Here is a 23,857-nt window from a genome sequence, read left to right on the forward strand (position 1 = left end):
ATTTTATTCACGATGCTTCAACTCTGTAACAGTCAAGTTAAATATGACGAGCACTCGCTCGCTCCGCCTCCAGGTAGAAATTAAAAGTTTCACTAAAGTGCCATTAACCGCCAAACTTTATAAAACTCACAAATAGGATTCTAGCTAAGACTGGCACACATCAACATGAACTCGTAACAGAAAGATTAAAAAGAGAAAGAGGAATGGCCGGGGGTTCAAGCGGGAAATGGTTTGGGAGGAGAAACCAAGAGTGAGCAGCTTCATCCAACGGAAGAGGGAACAAAGCAGCAGCGGAGCTGGACGATGGAATAACGCCTCAGACATCCGAGGGCAACAAAGTAAAAAAGCTCAATAAATAAAGTAAAAACAAAGCATGCGATTGATGTGCCAAAAACGTCAATTGAACTAAACGCCAAAGGACAAATGCGCAAAAAGTACACAGGAGGGCGACGACTACAGCAAAGACATGTTCCAGTTCTAAAATATCAGGTCTGAGTTGAACACCTTTTGTCAGTCAGTTGAACTAAAGTGCAAACGTTATCAAGAATATCAGCACCTCATAGTTGACGACTCTTCTGCTGACCTTGAATTAAACATCACCATTAAGACGGTTAAATACACCATACATTCCACAAACCACTGCTAAATGTGACGACTTTTCACCTTCGTTTCCTGTTCGCTCCGAGGTCCGACTTTCATTCAGATGTGAACATTCTTTTTGATCGTGAAGTGTTTTTGGTGAAGCAAGGCAGGAGGCACGTGACGTGTGCACCGTTGTGACAAACTACTGTGGAAGAGCTAAAGTACATGTGTCTGTCTGTGTATAGTGTGAGAGCAGCGTAGACGACGTAGGATGACGGCAACAAGTTAAAGTGCAGGCAGAGAACGAGGCTAAAGATGGATGGCTATGGGGGGGGTTAAAACGGTACCCATAGAGGGTGCTAGTGAATACACCACCTCAGGTATGCGAGGCTTTCAAGGTCGACAGTAAAGGATTGCAAGATGGCAGCGTCCTGCTCGGATGTGAAGATGAAGGTGCCACAGTGACTTATAGGTCAGAACGGCACAGAAAAGCCAAGATACAGGAGCGTTAGCTCCGCCTCAGCGCAGAGCGTCTTGAGCACAGATAATCAATCCGGATCATGTTACTGTCATCATGATCAATACCTTGACACTAACAGAAGCACCGCGGTGACCTAGCGAGTCGATCGGATGATCAGAAACCGTTGGAGCAAATCAGAAGATCACTACTACTTAACACGGCGGCTGAAGCACAACCCTCCCAGGGTCCTGTCATCTGGGCTTCTACTCACTCCGCAGTAAGGCAGGGATAAACCAGGAAGGCATCGGTCGTATCGCGGCAGCATTGACGTCAGGGATTTTTGGTTGAACTCTCCCTCGGTGGAAGAACAAGTCTTCCAACACATGCCAGTTTAAAGCTGATGATATATATATATATATATATATTTTTTTTATCAGTGTAAATTTGAACGGCCCATCGTTGGATTGTGACTCTATACACTTCTGCTACCACTTGGTAATATTTGGTTTGCATTGCCAAACAACAACCAGATGAAAGCAAGTAACGCTCATCTGCACCTAAGACAAACACAGCTGTGTTCACCAACTAAGAATACTGCAGCAATAAAATCTAAAACAACACCATTGTTTACAAAAGTGAATAAAAAAAAAAATTTAAAAAATTCTTACGGATGAAAAGAAACAGAAGCATAAATTACGGGGTCAGTGAACGCACCAGGGTTTCACCATCGAGCAACATTTGGAGACTCTTTTGCCATAGCTTCAGGGATACATGTATGAACTACACAAGGGGAAAGCTATTCAGATGTGATGCGCTGGAGGTTTCAAGCGGCAACAACTATACAAACCAATATAGAGGTTACCCTCCGGATGAGACACTCCAATCTATCGCCTTAAATTACAGATGGTAGAATGCAGGAAGGAGATTTGCATCTTGATGAGGTGGTGAGCGGCGGCCGCCGAGACAGTGACCAGTGATGGTGAGTGAGTGTATTCCTCAGACGTCTGCTGTCTCCTGTCACCTACGAGTGGTTAGCTTCAGAGTCGGACAGTTGCTCAAAGGGGGTTTCGCCTGGGTGTTCATTCTCCGGCTCTGCATCCTCGTCGTTGCTCTCTGCGCTGTAGTCTATCGCTTCAAGAAAGGATGGCTCGTCCTCCTCCATCACGTAGGTGGTGGGGCAGCTGCGGGGGGGAAAAATGCTTGACATTATTTCAGGATGAAGCTGAGCATAGCAGATTCACCTCTCTCTTCTGAGGAGCACGGACCCCCCCTGTCCCCCGATTACGCTTCTGGTTTTTACCAAGGCTATAATAATTTGGGGTTTTAAGTTAGTATAGTTTAGTTTATACTGTGGCTTAGCTAGTTTTCATTAGTTTCAGTTTTTGTCTTTTTTGTGTAGTTTTTCTTAGTTTTAGTGTTAGTGTTTTTTTTCCTTCAACATGGGGAATTGGAACAAGATTGAAGATTGAAATAGGTCACAAAATATTCAACAATAAGAAGTCAACAGAAGACACCATGTAAAAAAATGTAAAGTTCAGAAAGATGACACTTTTGCCCGACAACCACCATCACGCTAGTCAGCATTGCCAGGTCAGGTCCTCAACATCACTGACTTGACATGCTGCACCAAGAGCTGTCGAAAGACCAGCTGGGCCAAAATAAATAGATTTTAAATGATCTCAAAATGCTTCTTGATGAAATAAATAAAGACAAAAAGGACAATTTTGCTATAATTTTAGTTGGTTTTGATTAATTTTGTAAACTGACAATGAAGTTTCAGTTACTTATTTTGTTTGATTTCAGCTAGCGAAAATCATTTTCAGTTTTTTTCATTAGTTTGTATTAACTACGATAACCTCGGTTCTAACCAGAATATAAACTTTAAAGAGAATCCAAATGCTATAATAGGCATCTAATGATAAAATGGATAGAAGGATAAAGTGGAAGTTGGACAATAATATGGGCTATTTTTGAAAAGGCATCATTTTTTAATCTTGGTTTGTCTTTCATTGTGATCAAGGTGAGATTTCAATGTATATAAAACATACAGTTTGTTCATACATGTCGGAACATGGTTTGTTTTTCAAACAAATGTGTAATTTAAGCTTTCATTTTTAACCCTGCCACCCTCAAAAAATAGATATATATATATATATTTATCCCAATTACTCAAGACATACCTTCTAAAACTAATGTGAACTAAACTACAAGGCCTCTACGGTGTGACTTCAAACAAATGGTATCGCTTGTGTTATGATAAGCTAATGACACCATCAATAAATGAAGATAAACCTGAAAGACGACTGATGACTATTATTCGCGTTCCTCCCTGGGTTGTGACAGTGGGGCTGTTTTTTTTTCTTTTTCCTTACGGGTCTTAATGCTTAAATGGTTGCTGGTTCTTTGAGGTTTTAGTGGCTTTAGTGGGTTTTTAATGGTGTTAATGGCCTGAAACGTGATCCCTGAGAGACAGTCGATCAGGGGGCTCAGACAATCATCTCCCACCAGGCTCTCAGTGTGCCACGTACAGTAAGTGTGTGTGTGTGTGTCTAATGATCTGAATGGACAAACGGATAATGACAGTTGTAAGTTTGCGATTACAAGCCATTACAGAAATAACCCTTCTCTTCTTTCTTTCTTTGGACGACACTTTGTCATACCAATTCAAACGCCCCACACACACACACTCATGTGCACGCCTGCCTGTATCCAGCCTTTAACATATTCCCAGTCAGTTATTGGCAGGCGCCCTCAAATGCCGAGATATGACGACCTATTAAACGGTAAGTGATGCCATGCATAAAACAATAAACCCTGGATGGAAGAAGCCAATCTCAGAGGACAAACACGGGAAAGCACCAGAACACTTTTGGAGTCCCTTAATGAGCCAAGACATGAATGATGAATGACTATATGTCAATATGAGAGTAGTGTAGGTGAGCGGTGGGGAGCCGGGTAGAGACGGAGAGTGAGACAAAGAGCAGTGAGCGATAAGTGGTCAGGTACGAGGCTGCTCCTCCGAATCAGCCGACTTAACAAATCTTTACACCAGAAAATGGAAACGCCATAAAACACAAACAATAAAAGCACTTGGATGGATGCAGTTAAAGCGACCGAGGTGAGCGCATTTGCGGTGACGTTGGTTAGGCCGCAGACTTTTCACCACGGGCTCATCAGCCAAAACTTGTGGTTCCACCCGTAAACCAAACAAGCCGCTCATAATACTTTCACCACGCCGTTGCTTGAGGAAAGACGCATCGGGAAAAATAAGCAACGGAATACAGTAGCAGATTAACTGTGGGTTAAGTCCTTTTCAGCGCACCATTCCCAGGTGCATCACATCACACAATGTGATGTCACGAGCAAAACATCCATGGTGAAGGAGAGTTAAGCAGACTGCACAGTTGAACTGGAAATTTAAGTTGAAAAAATGGTGTTCCGTGCAGCTCCACCCTGAGGTTTGTGCGACGTAAATTTGAGAATTCTCGTCTGAAATATTACTGAATAGTTCATCATGAAACTAATAAGAACAACAATCTTTCTCATCAGGTTCCACACTGCACCAATAATACCTGCAACAACATCACGACTCTGGAAGTCACCTGCTCACTATCTGCAGCGGTAGTTAACGGATGAAAAGACGACCTGAAAAGTATACGGATGTCTGCGAACTGTGAGCTGGAAAGGTAAATGAGACGTTGAGTGACAAGCCGACGCTGCAACAGTGAGTGAATCTGCTGGAGGCGGCTTCACTGAAATGACAGAGACTAAACTGAAGAGCTTTTCAAACCGCGACAACTGTCTCGTTTTGATTTTATTGTCGTCTCGTTCACCGTGATGTGACTCAACCTTTTTCCACTCAGAGTTGTTGTGTGATACCGCTGGGAAAACAAGTGGCACAGGGAAGCTTGTGCTGGATTCAAGCATTAAAAAAAATCCTGGTGCAGACAGCAAGGATTTTCAATCCCCAAGATAATCTTGACTACTGTTTGAACTTCAGGAATATCGTGGTGATTCTTGCACTTGTTTATCAGTAAGATGGTTTGAGATCTAACATTGATTTCCAGTCATTTAACGCAGCGCAGTTGTAGAACTTCCTCTATCTGGGACATACAGTATGTAACATATGAGACACTAGAACCACTTGAGCCAGCTCCTGTACATAAATGAAACTGTTCACCCCCCAAAACGACTGTGTTACTGTGACATAGGGGCAAGGCATAGGGAGCTGCTGCTGCACAGACGGAGCTCAATGTAGCTCGGCTTCTGTCAGCAAGAGAGCAGGACCCTCTGTTTACACTGAGTGGGGGACACTAGCATTATCCACCGTTTACAGCTGACGCGGTCGCAGTTCATTGCTGGCATGGCTTTCAGCCCCACAGGAGCAGACGCTCATGCAGCGTTCTGAGTTGCAACACAACTTGTAAACTGTGAAACTTGAAGAAAGAGTAGACAAAGACTAAGTAGGCAGGCAGGTTAGTTACTTCTGAAGGAGTTTAAAATGTCTGACAGTTCTTACTGTACTGTAGGATACAGCATTGAGGAAAAAAATCTGTTGTTTCGATTCTCACTACAATAAATGAAAGTGGACTTCTATTTAATTTTTGTACATTTTTTGTTTTTTATGATTAAAAAAAAGACACTATTTGACACTGAAGTAAGAGGTGAAAGTTATAAAAACAGTATTCCCACAAATGAAAACAGAAAAAAACAGAATTCTCAAGAGTAAATTGGAAGTAAACAGAATTGGAGACAAAAATAAAACAGAATTACAGCCCTATAACAGTATGTGAGAGTTGATAACTGAAGAGGAAAAACAGAATGCGGGGTCAATTTTAAAAGGCCCAAAACGTGTTCAGAACACTTTCCTATACAATGCCTTCCTCTGTCCTCCTGTACCACAAAGGCTCCCACAGAAACACACTGCGCCTGAAATGTTACATTAAATAAGCTATATAAATAGGCTGTCAGGCACATTATGATGACGCATGAGTATTCTCCATATTAATACACTTAGAACTACCTAAGAGGGAAACTAGTCTGAAAACGGTACTGTTATATGATGAATAGTGGAGCCGCAACCTTAAAAAGAATTGAACTCTGCCACCAATACAACAGAGGCAGCAATATTTGAAAAAATGAAGTGCACTTCTGCAGTTTAGTTCCAAAGCGTCTCTGATAAGTAATCATACTTCAGATGTTCATTCATAACACACTACTGGTTTGTTAGCGTATTAAAAGACAGCGGGCTTTAATAGAATAGCAGAGACGCTCTCAGGAGCAGAGCAATAGAGCAGGCAAAAGTTTGGAGGAGTCCTCCACAGCATTGCTGTCAAGAGTAACATGTCACACAGTGATTCAGGTTTTTGAAATAAAAACTCCCACACATCAAAAAAAGGAGAATGAATCGCTCGGCATGAAGGGGACACACACAACCGTATAGCAAACAGACATCAGGAATCATGAAAAACCTGTTGACCTGCTTGGACACAGTCATCATCCCACTGCTTCATGCTCAAGGGATTTTAGGAGAACAACCGTTACAGCCCCAACTAATGTGCAAGAGTCTGACCTGGCCACTTTGGTCTGCGTTCCAATCATATCACTTTCCAAATCCAGCAAATGTTGATGGTTGTGGATTCCCGTCAGCCTCTTGAGCCTCAGGAGGGCCACACAGAACTGTGCCCCCATCTCCTCCAGCTCTCGGGTGCCAATCTGGAGTCCCTGATAAAAACAAAGCGGACAACACAGCCTAAATATTAATGCCTAGTAAGGACACTCCTTTGAGTATTGCATTGCAGATGAGAATTTAAATAACGTGACGTAATCTCTGCTAAAGTTTATAGACAAAATTATGTAATTCAAATGAAATTAAAGTCAAAAGTTAATGATACTGGTTATAAATCAGTTTAGGGACTAAATACTTTATAAACTGAATCAGAATGAGAACATATGGAGATGCATTATGTGGTGTTGTTGGATAGAGGGTGCGTCTATTCAGGAGTGTTTTAAGTTGTCAAATGTCCTGACAAGTGTTTGTGAAATCTCAGGAGAAGAACGTCTTTACTTTTCATATTTTAAAATTAAGATGTCAAAATTTGCTCAGCACTTTGGCACATTTTTCTGGTCTAATCAATGGAAAATTTGACCAAACTTGAGCCGTGAGTCATGTGAGACACACATGAGAGCAGTGGCAATATACGGGCAAAAAGTTATCATTAAAGAGATTGAGCAGATTTTTTTAAAAACAATAATCATTATTTGTTTGTTTACATTTTGGTTTAGTTTTAAGCCAACCATTGAACAACTGGGTAAAATGTGAGGGCCTATGAAGGTTTGAAATGATGCTAACCGTTAGCATGTTAGCTTTGCGATACAGACGACAATACAGTGTTTGGCGCCTCAAGCCAGACACTTAGATCATTGTCCCCCTGCAGGTGTGTGGTCAAACTAGAGGACCATTGGGTTTAGAAACAGATCAAAGTTGTGCATTTGACAGCTAGCTTGTTCGCTCCGACTACGAGCATACGACGGGCGTGCTCTGTGCGCATAGCTTCCTCATAAGACATCAGAAAATCAACTAGAAATATTCATTATAAAATATTGTAATACAATCGAATTGAGTGCTGCAGATTTACAAAATCATTTTCACAGGCAGGCCTGAGCAAGTTACCTCACACAAGTGGATAAAACGCAAGAACTCATCACACACCCTTCCCCGGATCAACCAAAGAACTTTCATAGCACATTTCCCTGGAGCCGTTTTAGGAGCATTTCAACTTTGCTTGACCTCAGATATGAATCCAAAGAGGAGACATGAGCTCCTGCACATCTGCAAAAATATTCCCATGTAAACCCACGGATACTGCTTGATGTCTAAATGGCATCACAAGAGCGTCTGTAAGTTCACTAGATGTTGACTTTGGCATAAATATATATCAGAGAGGAAATCAGCTGGAGGGAAAATGCAGACTGAGCACACTGGAGGAAACAGGGTCAACATGATGAGGAAAAAAAACTGGCTGAAGAGAGCAGGGTGAGAAAAGAAGTGTTGCAGCTCCCTCTGCTGGACAAGCAAATATACACTTCTATACAAAACAATAAATGTCAGGTTTTAACTGTGCATACACGTTTACATTCAGCGTTGACCAACCTTTAAAACTAAAGATGAATCCATTTAAATAGAAACTACTTTTCAAAAGACAGAATAGACTGAATGAAAAAGTAAATACCTTGTATTTTCCCTGGTCACACCCACACAGGGTGCTCTCCATGGTGTAGCTGCGCTGGACTCCAATCTCCCTCCACACAACCACACGCGCAGTTGACTCTTTGGAGCGCTCCACCACGAAACTGCAGCTGCCCATGCTGAAGGCAGGAGCGATCTGCGAGAGGATCTTCGGAAGTGTCTGAAGGTTCAGGGGGAATCCCTTGATAAGACCACCTTCATGTGCCACTTCTGAGATTGTAGATGCGACCATGTTTTATGGCTGTGGCTAACTGTGGCCAGTACTTTTAAAATAGAGTCTATTTTTCAGAAACAAAAAAAAACATAAACACATGGTCAAGTGCATGGTCCTCACCCGGTATCCCAGGTCCTCCTGCAGGTCACAGGACGTGGCATTAATGTTGGACTGCCAGACGGTCTCCTTCACGCTGCAGCCGTACATGAAAACGTTCTTCTTTCTGGAATGTCCGTGGTAATCACAGTACACCTTTGGAAGAAGCGTCATTTGTGAGTCAGATTCTGTTTGAAAGCGACGTACATCAAGATTACAATCAAAGGCTGTTTCATGTTATTTAGCACATATCTTACCAGTGGCGCCCTCTGTGTGTGTGCCAAGTACTGCAGGAGGCTCTTGGTGTGGTAGATGGTGGGGTGAAGTTCGGGGTTGGGGTTCTGCCACTGGCGATTCAGATCCTCTCCACTCAGCGAGCAACGATGACTGAGGGGGTGGGGGAGATGGTTTGTGAGATTTGAGAAAACACCTTCCCAGCTCTGAGCTCACCTTCCGTTCACCACTCCATCAGGGTTGAGCATGGGCACGATCTTGAAGATGTAAGCTTCTCTAAGACTCGCTGCCATGGAGCTGGTGCCCATCAGGAACTCCAGCGTTCCCTTCATGACCCAGCTGGCGTTGGTCTCACCAGGGTGAACTCGGGCTGAGAGGAAGATCAGGGGACGGTTTCCTACAGGAGGCGGATAAACAAATATATAGTCTATGGTACATTTGTTCTGGTTCCTAAGCATTCGCACATGGAGCGCTCCAGCTGCTTCCACAGGGACAGACATCCAGCCTCCTAAACTAACTCCTAACAGACCATCTTTTGTTATAGCTTTATTCATTTTTTTTAAACAGCCTGCACATTATTGACTACAGGGACATATTATGCATCATGACCTGAGATGTGTGTGGTGAGCTTTTTTTCTTTATTGTGAATGAAAAACAGATGAAGCAATTCACCTTCCCTCTGTCTAGTACAGCTAGAAATGTCCCTTTGTCTTTGTGTTTATAAAAAGACCACAGAATCAGTCCCTGTCAATCTTCACTGCAGGGGTCCTGGCCAAATAACTGTCATCACAATGAAGCTTATGGACATGCACTCGGTCGGGAATGAACCTCATTCCGCAGGTCAGAACATTACGGCGGGTCATGTTTGGGTGAAATGTGAAAACGGAAATAGAAGGCCTGATAAATCATGTGACCTCTTTACTGGAGTAAAAGGCGCTACAATGGTTTGACTAACGCAGATGTTTCACTTACTGAACTGACAGATGTGATCGCTCGAGTTTGACTCAGGCATGGCAGTGATGGTGAGAAGAGGGCAGGCGTTTCCTCCGAGGGTCTCGCAAAGAACGTCCTGTCTCAAGTAGATCTGTGGGGTCCTCATGGACTCAAGCTTGGCCAGGTGCATCTGAGGACAGAAGCAACAGAGCGGTGAAATATCTGCCTCCTAGGGCTGATTTACAATGGATTTATGATGACCAGAAGCTTTCAACAATTATATCTTTAAAGTCAAAAAGCAGCACATAATAAAATATAAAGCCGTCCAAAAGAGGAAATATTTATCTTCAGAGATTTATTGCTCAGTATTACCTTGAGAGAAGAATATGTGTAAGGATAGTGATACGCGAAGTAGCAGACATCATCCTTGTTGGTGAAACTCGTGCTGAAGGTCATTGTATAATAGGACTTCCCCTTCTGACCTCCAGCTGCAATCGAACTCCTGGCAAAGTGGTTTCTGTGGAAAATGTCAAATGTTTCCTGAGAAGCGGGAACAGAACACTGTGTCCTCTCTTTACCCTTTTTCCCCATCAAGCCGGTCGTAATAGGAATGGCATTTGTGACAAAGTTAATATTACTTACAGGCAGTGTTCTAATAATTAAATGGCGATGAAAATCATAACATTGCATTCAATTTATGACGCCGTAAAAGCAGAATGAAACCTTAAAGTGGCTGTATTATTAAACAAATGGGCATGTATTTAAACATTTTAATAAGTTAAGGACATCACAATTATGTCATAAAAAGTCAAAGTACACACTTGTAGTAACAGATGTCGCTCCCAGTTCTGACCCAGCAGGGGCGGCCACTGATGGCCTCCTGAACCGAGTACATCAGCACCTGCATACCTGTTTCCACAGACACACAGTTCCCAATTACGTTCCTGCTACGGCAAACTTCAGCACAAACTTGGCTCACCGTAGTTGAACTGACTGTTGGACTTCTCACAGTTGATGATGTTGAAGCGGTAGCTCGTTCCAACACGCATGCCGCTCACCTCAAAGTAGAACCACTGGTGGTAGTGGTTACTGTTGATGTCTGAATTCAGAACCAGGTCATACTCGTACCTGAAGAAAGAGCATTGTGCTAATAATACTCACCTAAAGCAATAATGTTTGACTAGAATATTAATTTTCAATCTTCAGGAGCCACGGTAAATGCTTACTTTCTGACTTGGATTGCCTTCCTGAGGTTACCAGACTCAAACTGTGAGTTGAACTTCAGCGATTCCCCATCATCCTCAACAACTGGGAAGCTGGGAAATATTCAACAATAAGAGCCAAATTTTCAGTGTAGTGCTGAGGCAACAGAACATAGGTGTATGAGCAGAAACCTTTTCTCATACACCCATTTACACCTATTTTTTGCCGTTTGCAGTTAAATGAGAAGTTTATAAAAGTGACCCACCGAGGATTATCCAGGTCGTAAACTACTTTATCCACGATGTCGTTCGGGTGAATTAACCTCTCGATGTCCTGGAATATCTTTGACCTGTAATGTTAGGGGAGGCAAGAGTTAACAATACTATGCATAGAAAACAAAGAAAAATATTCTAACATTTCAAAAATTCAGGAAGAAAAAAGTACGTATTAAAATTTGAAATAAAAATGAAATACATAAAAATGATTTCAAGTTTAAGGTGAGGTTTGCTGTCTATAAGGCAAGACAAAGGCTGGAAACAAGAGGACTGTGACCTAACAAAGCGCCCACAACATTTGAAACTGTATGATGCATTTGGATTCGATTACATTGATAAGGTGACAAGACTCACCTCTGAACACCATAAACTCTCTCAAGAAGTGGTTCCCTAAAAGTGGGTGCAACATGTCCAAAGTAGTCTGGGTAAGCCACTTCAGCGTACCGGGGCACCGAAAAGGTCCCCTTCACCTTCTCCACGTAAAGCTCCGGGTCATGCAGCGGAAGCATCTGCGCCGTGTCTGGTACCTCCAAAATATCCCCTCCCTCATCTTCAGGTCCATCCGAGCTACACTCCGACCCCCTGTTGCTCCGGTCTGCACCAACTAGACGACAGGCAGCAATGCCACCAACAAGCAAGGGAGAAAGTATGTGTCGTGTAGCATTGACCACAGACCCCTCAAGTTTCAGTTCTTCTGAGCTAAAAGACTTTTCACAATCAAGGGAGACAGACTCCAACACTCGAGAAATGTCCTGCTCCGTCATCTCCCCCTGAGAAAAAGTCTTCAGAGTCGACAGGGAAGAGTCCATGTCAGGCAGCTGGCCTTTCTGGTCTTGGTCCTGTATGAGGTGGATACTGTCTATGTCTAAAGGTGGTGCCACACCGCCAGTGGGAACCAGTGTAGTTGCAGGAGAAACAGCAGGAGAATTTCTTGTTTTGGAAGAGTTGCAGTTCTCCTGGGACCTCGGCAGGGGGACGTGATTAGGGGAAAGGGATTGAGCAGTTGGCACAATGATTGGCCAAGAAGATCGGCCAGAGGCTGATGATGTTGGCGACGAGCTTGAGCTTTCAAAGTTGTAACCCTGGAGGAATAAGACATCATCACATGAGAGGTTTAAAGAAATTGCTTGCATTAGAAAACGTAGTTACTCTCATGTGGTGACTGAAAAGGAATCGATGCATCAAGACTGAGAAGTTATTCTGCTGGCCTTTGCAATAATAAGTTAGCAGACACATTTATACAAAGCCATTTACAAGGACTTAGAATGATAATGTCACTGGGAATTAAAGCAGCAAGTGTTGCTCCCCAGTGAAAACAAATTCACTCAGTCAACAGGCTACAAAATCACAACATGCTGGTTAATATTTAAATGTAAAAACACATGTAAAGCACAATTCTTACCTGGAAGTCTTCAGAAAGTTCCATGAAAAACCTCTCATAGACTCTTAACTCCTCAAAAGGACGAGCTGGGCCAGTTTTTGAGTGCAGTTTGTTCAGATCAGTCTCTATATCTTCATTCTGTTAAAGACACATCAGATAAACTATGACAAGACATTTCCATTGTTTTGCGGACACAATTTATTTCAGTTTTAGGGTCCTCAGCAGGAAAGCAGAGACGGTAAAAACAGCATCAGGTTCGCCTGCACATGAAACTGTGACATGCCTCAGGTAACTCTATCCACTAATTTTAAGATCCAGGGGGAACCCTATAGGCCAGGGATTAGAAACACACTACTGAGGCGGAAATTCCTGAGGAGCACTTTCCCCAATTTGGTTGCCAGCTGGCAGAGCCCTTAGCTACAGAGCACCACACTTTCTTTTTCATTTTCAAATGTAATATGGCAATGTTAATAAAATATTTTAGGACAAATTAATTGACCAGGATGAAAAAAGGGTTTCTCTCACTGTTTAGGAGACTAAAAAAAGACATAGCATTGTGTTACCGCAGAGTTGTTGTCTTTATCATCCTCTTCATTCTCAGTATCTTCATTTTCAGCTTCCAAGTCTTCATTATCGTCGCTGTCATCAACAACATCATCAACTGAAGGAAGACAAGAAACACTGTTCTAAGATGAGATTGAAGCAAGAGTAATGTGTAGGTTGCGTGTAATATGACTGCAGTCCAGCTCATTCTGTGAGTATGTGTTCTCACCCCCTGGAGGCTGGCTGTACAACAGCGCCACAGGCCCGGCGGCAGGGATGTGTGGCAGGTGGAAATTAAAAACCGACTTGATGGTAGGAAGAGGCAGACGGTTCTTAGGAAAACACTTCCTCATGATGAGACTTGAAGTGTTCACCAGAGGATCCAGGGTCCGTACGGGGAGACATTCCTGAGTCCAAGAAGAGGAGATTAAAACAGAGGCGGCGCTCAAATTCAGACCACTCACTCACAGTAGACGTGTTATACAAGACTTTCATTCCGTCAGCTTCAATGAAAGCTTTCCTTCCCAGCTTGATGTTGGTGACGTTCTTGAGACAGACCAGGAGCCCTTTGCGGATCTGCACGTGGCGATGGCGGGTGTCATTGCGATGCCAGTCCAGATAAATAGCCAGCAAGACAGGAACTTGTCCCGCATCCACTGAGCGATGAGCATTTGTTTCTGCACGGCAAGAGAAACGCTTGTAAGAAAACTCACACCAGCGGAGGGAAAATGTCAGAACGTCTCAAAAAAAGAAAACGGTGGGTGATGGTAGTGATGATGATAGAAAATAGATGTTTCGTTTTCCCCCCCGACAAAGAAGTTTAGTAACATACTGTAAACGCTGAATTCATTTAAAGCTGAAGTTAGTACTCTAGAAAATTACTCACTGGATTTGAGCAGCGCTCCCAGTGCATCCAGAGCTACCCTGTTGATTTGACAAATGGGTTACATGAGGGGAAACTGTTAGACTGTGAAACCACAACCAATTATCAGACATTGATGCTGAACGAAGACTCACTTCAGAATGCTTGTGTTCCTCTTGCAGTACGGAGCGATGATCTTAAACATGAGCTCCATGACACCACTCTTGCCCATCGACATCGCATTCACCGCTTTGAAAAGATGTTGGATACTCCAGTTATGGAGGCTACACTACATCACAGGCATCAGCAATATTACCGATTGGGATAAAAAAAAATACTTACAATTGGTGGAGTAAACCCTGAGAACCTGCAGGCAGGGCAGAAGCAGCTTGACATTTTGGAGGTTCAGTTTCACTAGGTTGACCGTGACATTCATTGCTCCACTCAAACGTGCCTTTACGCCCAACTTTTTATCTGAAAACAGAAATGCAGGGAGATCAACGCGCGCTCCAAAGTGTCTTATAAATGTGTGCCACAAAATCCAGTGACATTTAAGGGCTGGGCGATTCATGGATTAATAGTCATGGGAAATTCCGGAGCAATCTCAATTATCGATGGCTATTGGACACACCCTTCTTCCTTGACCACCAGAGTTCACTGTGTGCCAAATCTGACCAATGACGGCGAAGACCTGCCTGTCCAAAATAAAGTTGGAGCATCTTATTGTCGCACGAGTGAGCTCTCATAGAAGATTCCAACAGATGTGTCAAGGTTACATTTCCGACAGAACAGCTCTTAGACTTGTCCATTTATTAAATCAATTCATTTATCCCCATTTATTCTATTGAACGCGTCAACATGTCATTTCTCTCTCCACTATCCCCTGCGCTGACAGAGTCTCTGACAGACACGCACACATACACATGGTCCTCATTATTCTGAAGTGCCTAAATGCTGACACAATGGATCAAAATTAAAAAGATTATTTCAAACTCCAACACAGCTGTCTGGAGCAGAGACAGTCTGACTCGGCTGTGCAGCAACATTGGCCGACCTTGGCAGGTGAAGGGGACAACCTGAATGTCAGTGCGCACACTCTCGTAACACACACGTAATTCTCCAAAAGCTCACAACTACATTAGTAGATTCCACTCAAGACAATGGAGATGGAGTTCAACACACATTCATTCCAGAATGAATAAAGAATAGACAGCAACAGTTTTATATTGCGGCAGCCTGTGACAATTTGTGGCGTGTGCTTGTGTTTTACACAGCCGCTCACAAGACCTGTGGATGAGTGGGGTCTGGGAGGTAAAGGCGGAGAATGTGAGTGACAGGAGTCAGAAATTAAACTGGCACCAACATATTAACTAGCAAAGTTTTGAAACGTTGACATCAGATGAACGCTGAACACATGCTAATGCTATCCACTGACACGTGAGAGGACAGAGTTTATGCAAAGGGCTGAACTTACCCTTGACGCCGACCTTAGCGAGCAGAGAGTGAAGCTGCACCATGAGTTCTTCACTGGTTGGCGATTCTCGGCTGGCGCTGAGTAATATCTGCAGTAAAATCCCGGTCCCGCCTTTCGATACAAACACCCCCATTCTTCGACCTCGACCTTTGAGGGGAAAAAAAGCAACTATTTAAATAGATATAATATTGACTGAGACAGTGCAGACAAGGTGAAATGAGTGCAGATAGGGAATTTGTGACAAAAGAGTTGCAATGGAGTTAAATGCAAGCTTTTTAGGATGGTAGTGAGATCTGCTGTGATGTATGGTTGTGAGGAGCTGAAAAACAAGAACTAATGCACATATGCAGGGGTTTGGCGGCAGTGGACGTGTGGGGTGAAGAATGAGTTGGTGATGTCAGGAGAAAGGAGAAGAGAAGGATGATCAATGGTGGATGTGGTGAATGAGGGGTGATGATCAAGATAGGTTATGTGGAGGAGGCTGACTTGCTGTGGCAACCTCTGATGGCAAATGCCAAAAGACAAAGAGGAGAAGGGCGGAAAAAGGAAAACAACGTCACGGGTCACATGTGTGGACTTGGCTTTGGCTTGCATTGCAAGTGGGTATAAAGATTGCTTGGTTCATTCAAGTGAAATGCGGTGCTTTTAGTCATCAAAAAAAAACAAAAAAACAACTCACCGACAGTCAGTAGCTCACTGAGAATGTTGAGGATATTGAGGGTCGTCTGGAGATCACAAGAATTCTGGGAAAGTCACAGAAGAAGGTGGTAAATAAGAACGATGTGGACAAATGTCTACATATGTAATGTAAGACAAGTTGCCCTCAAGCACACAGTGAAGTCTGCTATGAACTTCAAACTCTAATCAGGATTAAAGGTGAGATACTATTGAAGAATCTGACCTCCAGTGACGACAGGATGACTTCCATGCCACTGGAACCTTTGGACATCACCTCCTTTCCACTTTTTTCTGTAAAACATACACAATAACATACACATTAATGATGCAAAATGGCTGTGCAAGTAAGTGCACAACAACAATTGGCTTGAAGTTTTGTCTCACCCACTGCAAACTTCCTCTTGTTGTCATGTGAGGAATGTATGCAACTAAAGGTTGGGTAAGAAAAATTATCCACTCCACTTCACCTTTCCACTTGTCCTCGCTTACATATGCCAAACCCTGTTCTTGCAGTGTTTTTTTTAGGCGCCCACACATTCCTTGTTTCTTTGAAGTGCTTGCAGAGAGAGACCCTGTGTCTGTCTTGCTATCAAGAAATGCATGCCTCTCAAAAAAACAAACAGGAAGCGAGGGTAAACAAGATTCCTTTTGCATTCTGGAAAAGAATTATCCACAGCAGCCGCAGAGTCTATAGGCCAGCATGCCTGCTGTGAACAATGGGTTATACTAAACAGAATGCTTGGTCATTCATAGTTCTGAATCACGCTCTGTGTCAGATTATTTTTAGGATGACGAACGCCAGGAAATGCGCACGGCGCAAAAATAACCCATTTGCAGAGGGATTGCCTGTCTTGGCTGAGACTTTGACTCTCACGGAGAGTTCAACAACTGTAGCGTATATATGACTGACCTATGATAGACAAGCGAATAGATCAACTTAACTTTTTATCCTTTGTGAAAGTAACTAAACTCTGATCTCACAAACAAATTTAAATGGCAGAAAATGTCCAGTTGTCTCACCTCACGTTTGCTATGTTTTCACTCAGTGTTTGAAAAGGTTTTACTTTATTTTTCCACGCACATAGATAATTCGCTTGTTTACTCTAATGTCCGTCCTTGTATCATGTCTTTGTGCCACTGTGCTAAGCAGAGATTTTTCTACTTTATCAATAATAATAAGATATAAGAACCATTTCATTACAAGTGTGACTCAATCCAAATAAATATATAAAATATATATATATATATATATATAATGAAAATTATTATTATTGTATTGTCATCGATAAGAGTAGTACGAATAGAATCAGATAAAAAGACCCCTGAAAATTCCAGCATGCTTTTTTTAACCACAAAAAAAGCAGGAAATGAACATTATAATTAGATTACTGATTGAAATCATTCCATGCATGAAGCCTACCTGGAGAGTCCGGTTGGACCCAAGTGTGACCGAGTTTCCTGGTGTAGTGATGCTCCATTTCAAAATGGAAGTATCAAGCCTCACCAATTGTCATGAAAACCCAAAGCAAATTTGCGGAAAAGTATCTCAAGTCCAAGTAGTCACCTAAACAAGCCGACTGACACCATTCTCGGGCAGCACCGCGCTGAACTGACACAGAAGACACCTCCCCTAACATGCCAACAGCAGCTATGCTCCTGCAGAACATGTCAAATATCATGTGGTGGCTCTGCTCACTTTCTCTTGCCACTCCGTTTTCAGTACCAAGAGGAAAAGGAGAGCAGTCATAAATTTAACAAGCAATCAGTCATTTATATTTATGCAAGTCATTCCTTGCATAAATATAAAGCCAGCCAAATCTAAGGCCACACTCTGAGTTATTTTATACAGATGCACCAAGTGTTGTCCACACTGGTTTAGGCCACTGCCCTCCCTTGACTCCCCACTAAGCCTTTAAGGCTCTGAACTTGAGACACCAAAGCAAAAGCCTACTGTGAGGGTATAGTTACTGTGAACAGAGACCCCCAGACAAGCCACTTACTCACGTCACACGCACATTCAAGCCGACGACGCCAGCAGGCTTTGACAAGTGTGTAAATAAAAGGCAAACAGCGGATGTATCCAAATTAGCAGGATCAAGAACAGACGCGTGTCATTCCACTGGTACAGCAATGACATGGAACTGCAGTGTAAATGATATATTGATGCCACAAACAGAAACAGAATTGAATATAATACAATATACATAATATGAAAAATTGTTCACAAAGCAATTTCATTTGTTGGACAATTTCTAATCATACTGGATATATGTAAATGCAAGTCAGGGATTCATCGATTTAAAAAAGTTCATCAACACTGGCAGGAATTAGTTTGATGTTGAAAATATTTTTGATTAAAATATACCCCAGCCTGTCACCCATAACTTAACCATCCAAAACAAATGGCTAACCATCACCAGACCTCTGATCCAAACTGAGACCCAGTTATAATGACCCAGTTATACGTTTTCTCCCTCAAAACTCTTTGCACAAAGCAAAATGTCCTCATAAGATTAGCGTCTTGTCAAAGAGTGGTAGGCACAAGAATATGAATACACGCACGCACACGCACTAGATGGATAGATAGATGCATTATCATGCATTCTGATAAAGCTCCCACTTCGTGCACGCAGGAAGCCAAAGCTTGTTGTTTCAGTTCACCTCTGGGAAATGATGAAATTACACATTGTCCTGCTGAAGGTGAACTAGCCACAACAATTTAGTCAGACCTGAAGACTCAACAGAACATTTGTACGGCTGTATTCAAGAAATACAACTGGGAGCAGGTTGTTCTCGAGTTGCAAAGTTAAATCCCTTACCCTGAGTTTGCATGAGATGAAGAATTTTTGCCGTGACCTGACGTGCCGTTTCAATGTCTCTCCCAACAGCATCTCCATTTATCCGCTCCAGTTGGCCCAGAAGCATCAGGACCCTGGAGTTACTGGGTACACTAAGCAAAAGATAAACATCTATTGTTAATATGGTGGACGCACAAAGCACAGGATGATGACGCACTACTTGACTGGTATATTTGATTTCAGATGTGGACAAAAATACATTTATAACCCGAGCAGGTCAGTGAGTTGTGGGTGATGCTTTGCATTCATGCCTGGAAAGGTTTCAGGTCAGTTTACATGGAAGTAACAGCAAAAATAAATGCTGTGAACCAGTGTTTCAAGAAAAACAAGTTCTTGTCTTGTCTGCATCTGATTAGAATCAGTTGAGAATCCGTTTCAAAGAGCATTTTAGAAATAGCAATAACTAATCCCAACTTAATGCTGAGGTGAGGGCTACAAATATGACTGGTTGAACAGGTAATTTTAGTTTAATTTTAAGTTTATTACTGAATAGACTGGTCAATGCTGGTAGCACAAAAGACAGGAATTAAAATAAATAAAGATGATTTTGGTTTGTCGGTGGTTCAGGTTGACAAACTTACTGCTGGTCCCCAACACCTCTTAACTAGTCCCATGATTCTGTTGCACCTGGGCCTCACCTTAAGTATTACATTAGATTAGATAAATTGCACATTCCGTTTGAAATGTACCCAAAGTAGGAAAGGAAATTTCACCAACCCCGTTGCAACCCCTGTTTGTATTATTAGCCCAAACTCATCAATCCCTTGGGGCTTTGTATTCCTTTAAAAAAAAATAAAATAAAATATATATATATATATATATATATATATATATATATATATATATATATATATATATATATATATATATATATATATATACAAACAGAGAAAACATGTCCTTCCTTCTCATTCCATTTTCACTGTCCCCTCCAGTGGCCCCATTTTTGGTATTTGGCTCATTTTCTTTTTTTGAATTCTGCCTGGACTGCAGTCATCTGGAAACTAGGGGTTAAAGTTCAGAAACGCTGAAAACTCTGTGATTGCGCCCAGTAAGGCCAACTTTCTGACATGTCCTTATAAAGCCACAAAAAGCAATAATAGAACGAGGGGAGACCAAAAATGTTCAGGACAGGATAAATCCAGCATCAAGAGGACTTGTGAGCAAACACACACATTTAAGAAATTAGCAAGCTTACACAGGTCAAGTGCACGGAGATGTTCCTATCATGACGGTGCGTCCCAGACAAGCAGGCAGCATATGGACATGGCAGGTAACCACGTGCATTTGCATGTGACAGACCGTTTGTTTTTGCACTTACCCTTTCTCAGTGGCCATTTTGGGTTTGTTCATTTTCACCAAATCAACATTTCATGTTGCCTGAAAACAGAAAACGATAAACACACACAAGGGTGACAACAATGAGAAGGAGAGTTCAGTTAATATTTGCACATGACAACCTCCTCCCTGGCTACCCTCAACATGCATTAGAAAACAATAAGAATTACCAAATGAATACACTGTCTGATGACTCCAGACAGGCAGCTCACATTCACTTGAACCATCAGATATTGCACACTTTGAAGCCAATTATAACAAAACAAAGAGACTGCCCTGCATGTCAGAGATCTCGGATATCTGGAGACAAAAGACAGAGGGGAACTAGGTAACTTGAACAGTTCTGCCTGGATCCCTTATCTGGAGAGAAGGCCAAGAGTACGTACGACAATCCTAGGGTTCAATACATGACTTGGGTCATTATAAAGAAGATTGTCACCGGCTTATGAAAGGTCATAAATAGGTGATCTGGATGAAGAGTTCGCCGCAAATACAGAAGTGTTTGTGTTTTGATAAGATCACTCGTAAAGTCCACATTTATAACGGGCAGTAAACCTCTCAGGGCATCACATACTGAAATATCACAGCAGGGAATCTGGAAAGCACAATTCAGTTCAGACTACAGACAAAACATGACTTGACTGTTGCTTTTACAGTGTCAATCGAAGGCAAATTATAAACACACGATTGACATTACTATGAAACACTGAAGCTACATGTTTTGTTGCTAGATGAAGCAGGGCTGATGCTTGCAGGTCCACTGAAGAGCTCGTCTTAAAATGCATGTCAGCAATAAACATAACACAGGTGTTTTTTTTAAATAGTGTTCATGCCACTAAATGACTGCTGTTGAACACGCCTCGACATGTTATTGGGTTTGTAGGATTGAGCCAGTGCTAGTGACCGCTGCACCTGCTAGTGGAGCCTCTCAAAAACGCCCGTCTGGATGTCAGCTAACAATGCTAACAAAGTACAAAGCGTGTCACAACTCCCTTCAGACAAAACAGTCGCTTTGGTACAATTCTAAAATGTCTAACTTACCAACCTGCAAAAATTGGATCCGATGTGCGACCAAGGCGCGAGCGATTCTGGAGTAAAAACAGTGTCGAGCGTTGTCTGTGACGCCCCACTGATGTTGTGATGAGCCCGAACTGTCAGATGTAGCAACGCGATAGCAGCACTGGATTACTTATAAACGAGCAAATTCCAAGCACAAAAACCACATTCAAAATGACGGTCACGCACATTGTCGTTGATAATCAACTACCCATCGACAAATATGGTGGTTCTTCACTAAAACGGGCAAATAAAATGAGCAAAGTCTCAAACCTGCGTCAGGACTACGACTCCCATGGTAACAGCAGAGTGGTGACGACAAATGTGTGCGCCGTAGTCAGTCTTGGGTTAGACGCGATCTGTGTTGCTAAATGTTCAACGCAGAATTCTAAGGTAAATGCACTTTTCTTCCATAATTAATGTATTTTATGCGATCGTGTTATTGTGTTTGGTGTCCTGTACAATGAGGGCTGACGCTGTATTAATAGGTGAAAGTGTTTGCCATTATAAATGTCATTCAAAAACATGATTAGCTTGTTAGCATGTGATATGCTAAATGAATGTTTGTAAACCTTACGAGTTTAGGGGCTTGAAAACATTCCGGGATTTATATACCCCAGAAATGAAAAGGTGTGTGTCGTTTTGAGTGCGCCGTGTCCCCGAAACATCACAGATACATAATATAATACTTGTTTGGTGAGAGAAACATAAAGCTGTTTGGGATATGGAAGCAAATTGCATGTGTGGTTTCAAATTCTATGTAAGAGATGTGAACACATTGATTTAAAGTACCGATCCCAGACAACAACTGGAACCACATCCTTTGTATATTAAAGTATAATCCGTTGACGTCGCCGCCAATAATTGCTTTCGTCAATTGGAACGAGTCATTTTACGATATTTATCTCAGGTATTGCATCTCGGCTGCAAAATGAAACGTTTTCATCTCTAAACTGTGATTCACAAATTTATCACAAAGGCCACTATGAAGAACTGAAGTATTGAAGTACCTTTATCATTTGGATCAAACGTGTTCAAAAGATTATTTTCATTTATTTTATCATAGTAATCGGCACAGTATGGTTGCCTTCACTTGTTTGGTTGGGTAAAACATGGTTTCTGACATGCTTTAATGACTGATTTCTCCATCATGTTTCTATGGCACGATGTGTAGGTGTCACAATGTTAACAAAGTCTTCAGTTGAAGATGATGATGGTGGCTGGGGGCTGGGAATCCCAGAGAAAATGAAGAACAACGCCAACTGGGTGGATATTACACATGAGTTTAAAGGGGCGTGCAAAGGTAGGGGACTCCTGATTGTGTTTGAAGAAATGTTGTGTTCATTTATACATTTATGTTTTTGCCTCACTGAAGAACTGAACCTTGGCGAATTGCTTCATGACAAGCTGTGAGTGCACCCTTCATTTACTCGCTTTTGCCGTCTGGTCTGCTAGACGGTTTTGTATGCTGACGTTAATGTCTCCTCTGTGTGACAGGTTCGGCTTGTTTGAGGCCATGTCAGCCATTGAGATGATGGATCCTAAAATGGATGCTGGGATGATTGGTAACCAGGTCAACAGAAAAGTTCTCAACTTTGAACAAGCAATTAAGGTGACTGTTCAGAACCCACAATGTGCCAATAATTATTTACATCTTCACTTGCTCTGATTTATTTATTTTTTATTATGATTGTATAACATAGAGTATTATTATTCTGCTGTCATTCATTCCAGGAACATGCCATTAAAGTGAGAGATTTGAGTCTCCCTGAACTTATTGGGATAATTGATACGTGTTTCTGCTGTCTGGTGAGTCCAGTTGCTCTGTTTCCAACCATTATTGCTGCTTAGGTGTGAAGAGTTCTCTCTCAGAAAGAAATAAAAATATTTACATGCTTTAATGTACATTTTTAAAGGACAAAAGGAGCTGGGATGAGCTCCTGCACCACAAGGATCCCAGTGGTAGAAAATGAGTACTTGAGAAAAGTTCAATGTGTTCCAAGATACTTGTATGAATTTGGACTATTTGCGGAATGAATAACTTCCCGTGACATATGTAGAGACACACTAGATGTAACCACTATATCAAAACAAGCTGTTTGCTATGGTCTAACTCAATCGATTCGGATGGCCTTTTATTTTTGTACGGTGCATCCTGTATCAGGCCGTGAGAGACAGCTCCTGCTGATTTCGGATTATCATCATAGCCAATGAAGTTTGCATGTTTTTGTTCTCGCACGTCTGTTTAGATCACATGGCTGGAAGGTCATTCTCTGGCACAGACTGTCTTCACATGCCTGTACGTCCACAACCCTGACCTAATTGAGGAGCCCGCCCTCAAAGCATTTGCGCTCGGCATCCTGAAGGTTTGCGACATTGCTCGGGAAAAGGTCAACAAAGCAGCCGTGTTTGAGGAGGCAA

General features: G+C 42.2%; 2 protein-coding genes across 7 annotated transcripts in view; one reads left to right on the forward strand and one right to left on the reverse strand.

Annotated features, from left to right (window-relative positions):
• agtpbp1 (ATP/GTP binding carboxypeptidase 1) lies at positions 1-21,745 on the reverse strand. 6 transcript variants are annotated; one of them, XM_053869966.1, is made up of 27 exons: positions 21,710-21,727; positions 21,426-21,531; positions 20,364-20,422; positions 19,004-19,134; positions 16,408-16,475; positions 16,186-16,249; positions 15,507-15,653; positions 14,375-14,506; positions 14,188-14,281; positions 14,057-14,094; positions 13,639-13,847; positions 13,400-13,577; positions 13,191-13,288; positions 12,649-12,765; positions 11,601-12,328; positions 11,237-11,320; positions 10,995-11,084; positions 10,748-10,896; positions 10,590-10,677; positions 10,141-10,285; positions 9,808-9,958; positions 9,052-9,232; positions 8,859-8,988; positions 8,626-8,757; positions 8,275-8,451; positions 6,615-6,766; positions 1-2,223 (listed from the first exon to the last, which is right to left on the reverse strand). In XM_053869966.1, the coding sequence occupies exons 3-27, from the start codon at positions 20,393-20,395 to the stop codon at positions 2,064-2,066; spliced, it is 3,675 nt and encodes a 1,224-aa protein (XP_053725941.1). In that variant the 5' UTR covers positions 20,396-20,422; positions 21,426-21,531; positions 21,710-21,727; the 3' UTR covers positions 1-2,063. The 6 variants fall into 6 exon arrangements, with proteins under 6 accessions (XP_053725941.1, XP_053725943.1, XP_053725940.1 ...); XM_053869968.1 differs by lacking the exon at positions 21,426-21,531 and having other exon boundaries at positions 21,710-21,745; XM_053869965.1 differs by lacking the exon at positions 21,710-21,727 and having other exon boundaries at positions 21,426-21,703.
• naa35 (N-alpha-acetyltransferase 35, NatC auxiliary subunit) overlaps positions 21,671-23,857 on the forward strand; it is a 6,630-nt gene continuing 4,443 nt past the window's right edge. The window contains exons 1-6 of the mRNA XM_053869971.1: positions 21,671-21,829; positions 22,611-22,739; positions 22,812-22,845; positions 22,934-23,048; positions 23,171-23,245; positions 23,686-23,853. Coding sequence (XP_053725946.1) covers positions 22,619-22,739; positions 22,812-22,845; positions 22,934-23,048; positions 23,171-23,245; positions 23,686-23,853 — 513 coding nt within the window. The 5' untranslated portion in view covers positions 21,671-21,829; positions 22,611-22,618. The remainder of the gene's footprint in view (positions 21,830-22,610; positions 22,740-22,811; positions 22,846-22,933; positions 23,049-23,170; positions 23,246-23,685; positions 23,854-23,857) is intronic.

The sequence above is a fragment of the Synchiropus splendidus genome, chromosome 7 (genome assembly GCF_027744825.2).
Source record: "Synchiropus splendidus isolate RoL2022-P1 chromosome 7, RoL_Sspl_1.0, whole genome shotgun sequence".
Lineage (NCBI taxonomy): Eukaryota > Metazoa > Chordata > Actinopteri > Syngnathiformes > Callionymidae > Synchiropus > Synchiropus splendidus.

What these genes read in the sequence shown, in the direction of transcription:
- agtpbp1 (XM_053869968.1), bottom strand. Translation starts at nt 20,395, where the DNA reads ATGAACAAACCCAAAATGGCCACTGAGAAAGG. An exon ending in CGCTAAGGTCGGCGTCAAGG is followed by an intron (nt 14,507 to 15,506) that starts GTAAGTTCAGCC and finishes TTCTGTTTTCAG; the next exon opens with ATAAAAAGTTGGGCGTAAAG. An exon ending in AACTTTCTGAAGACTTCCAG is followed by an intron (nt 12,329 to 12,648) that starts GTAAGAATTGTG and finishes TTATTCCTCCAG; the next exon opens with GGTTACAACTTTGAAAGCTC.